The sequence below is a fragment of the Quercus suber genome, unplaced genomic scaffold (genome assembly GCF_002906115.3).
Source record: "Quercus suber isolate HL8 unplaced genomic scaffold, Cork oak 2.0 scaffold_691, whole genome shotgun sequence".
Taxonomy (NCBI): domain Eukaryota; kingdom Viridiplantae; phylum Streptophyta; class Magnoliopsida; order Fagales; family Fagaceae; genus Quercus; species Quercus suber.
The window spans coordinates 249,395-251,332 of record NW_027070132.1 but is presented as its reverse complement, the minus strand read 5'-3'; the positions used below and the strand labels follow the sequence as shown (position 1 = coordinate 251,332).

Here is a 1,938-nt window from a genome sequence, read left to right as displayed (position 1 = left end):
AGATCCCATACATTCTTGGGCTTAGTCCGAAAATCGAGACCCTACAATTGGCATCGTCTGTGGGAAGGGCTTGTGTGATCGTGAGTGCAATGGTTAGTTAAGATGGGATTAGGCCCCCATCAGCAAGAGTCCTTGGGAAAAGCTATTATGATCTATACCTCGAAGTGCGGGTTGTACAAGGAGGATTGCTGAATATGGCACAGTTCTAGGAGCTCCTGACATCAAGTACATGCCCCGCATCCTCGTCAAGGGTTAGGTCCTAGCGAATCTGGTGGCCGAGTCCGCTGGACCTTCATTCGGAGAAATGGCAGCAACACGGAGCGATTCAAGGAGGCTCTACAGTGAGGCTAGTTCTGGGAAGTATACATTGATATCTTCCAATCCATTGAAGATGGTAAACGGAACCTTAGCCATGACAGGTCCTTGGACCTCGGGCTTTAGGGGAATTGACACACACTGGTAATCATCTAAGTGTTAGACAGAACCAAGGTCTTACAAGGCTCCTCGGACCACAAACCTATGAGGAAACTAATAACTTTTGGTAATTATCTAAGTATTAGACAGAATTAAGGTCTTGCATGGCTCCTCGGACCACGAACTTATGGGGAAACTAATAACTTTTGGTAATTATCTAAGTGTTAGACAGAACCAAAGTCTTGCATGACTCCTCGGACCACAAACTTATGGGAAAACTAATAACTTTTGGTAATTATCTAAGTGTTAGACAGAACCAAGGTCTTGCATGGTCCTCGGACTCAAACCTATGGGAAAACTAATAACTTTCAGCAACTACCTAAGGGTTAAACGAAATCAGGGCGTTGTACGGACCCTTGGACCATAGCTCTTGAGGAGATTAACTACTTCAAACATCTATCTAAGTGATGCGCAGAATCTAAAAGGAGTCCGTCCAGCTCCTCGAATCACCTACCCTTTCCCCACTCAACAAAGGTATGAGCAAAGGTCTTACATGGTCCTCGGACTCAAACCTATGGGGAAACTAATAACTTTCAACAACTACCTAAGGGTTAAACGGAATCAGGGCATTGTACGGACCCATGGACCATAGCCCTTGAAGAGATTAACTACTTCAAACATCTATCTAAGTGATGCGCAGAATCTAAAAGGAGTCCGGCTCCTCGGATCGCCTACCTTTTCCCTACTCAACAAAGACGTGAGCAAAGGTCTTGCATGGTCTTTGGACTCAAACATATGGGGAAACTAATAACTTTCAGCAACTACCTAAGGGTTAAACAGAATCAGGGTGTTGTACGAACCCTTGGACCACAGCCCTTGAGGAGATTAACTACTTCAAACATCTATCTGAGTGATGCGCAGAATCTAAAAGGAGTCCGACTCCTCAAATCGCCTACTCTTTCCCCACTCAACAAAGACGTGAGTAAAGGTCTTGCATGGTCCTCGGACTCAAACTATAGGGAAACTAATAACTTTCAGCAACTACCTAAGGGTTAAACGGAATCAGGGCATTGTACGAACCCTTGGACCACAGCCCTTGAGGAGATTAACTACTTCAAACATCTATCTGAGTGATATGCAGAATCTAAAAGAAGTCTGGCTCTTCGGATCGCCTACCCTTTCCCACTTAACAGAAACATGAGCAAAGGTCTTGCATGGTCCTCGGACTCAAACCTATGGGGAAACCAACAACTTTTGACAATTATCTAAGTGTTGGACAAAATCAAGGTCTTGCATGGTCCTCAGACTCAAACCTATAGGGAAACTAATAACTTTTGGTAATTATCTAAGTGTTAGACAGAACCAAGATCTTGCATGGCTTCTCGGACCACAAACCTATGGGGAAACTGATAACTTTTAGTAATTATCTAAGTGTTAGACAGAACTAAGGTCTTGCATGGTCCTCAAACTCAAACCTATGGGGAAACTAATAACTTTTGGTAATTATCTAAGTGTTAAACAGAA

The 1,938-nt window shown here is 43.7% G+C and overlaps 1 protein-coding gene across 1 annotated transcript in view; it reads left to right on the top strand.

Moving 5' to 3' along the window:
- Positions 1 to 304: 304 nt before the first annotated feature.
- LOC136064452 (protein WUSCHEL-like) overlaps positions 305 to 1,938 on the top strand; it is a 5,251-nt gene continuing 3,617 nt past the window's right edge. Inside the window, exon 1 of the mRNA XM_065766208.1 lies at positions 305 to 394. Within this exon, the coding sequence (XP_065622280.1) occupies positions 305 to 394 (90 nt within the window). The remainder of the gene's footprint in view (positions 395 to 1,938) is intronic.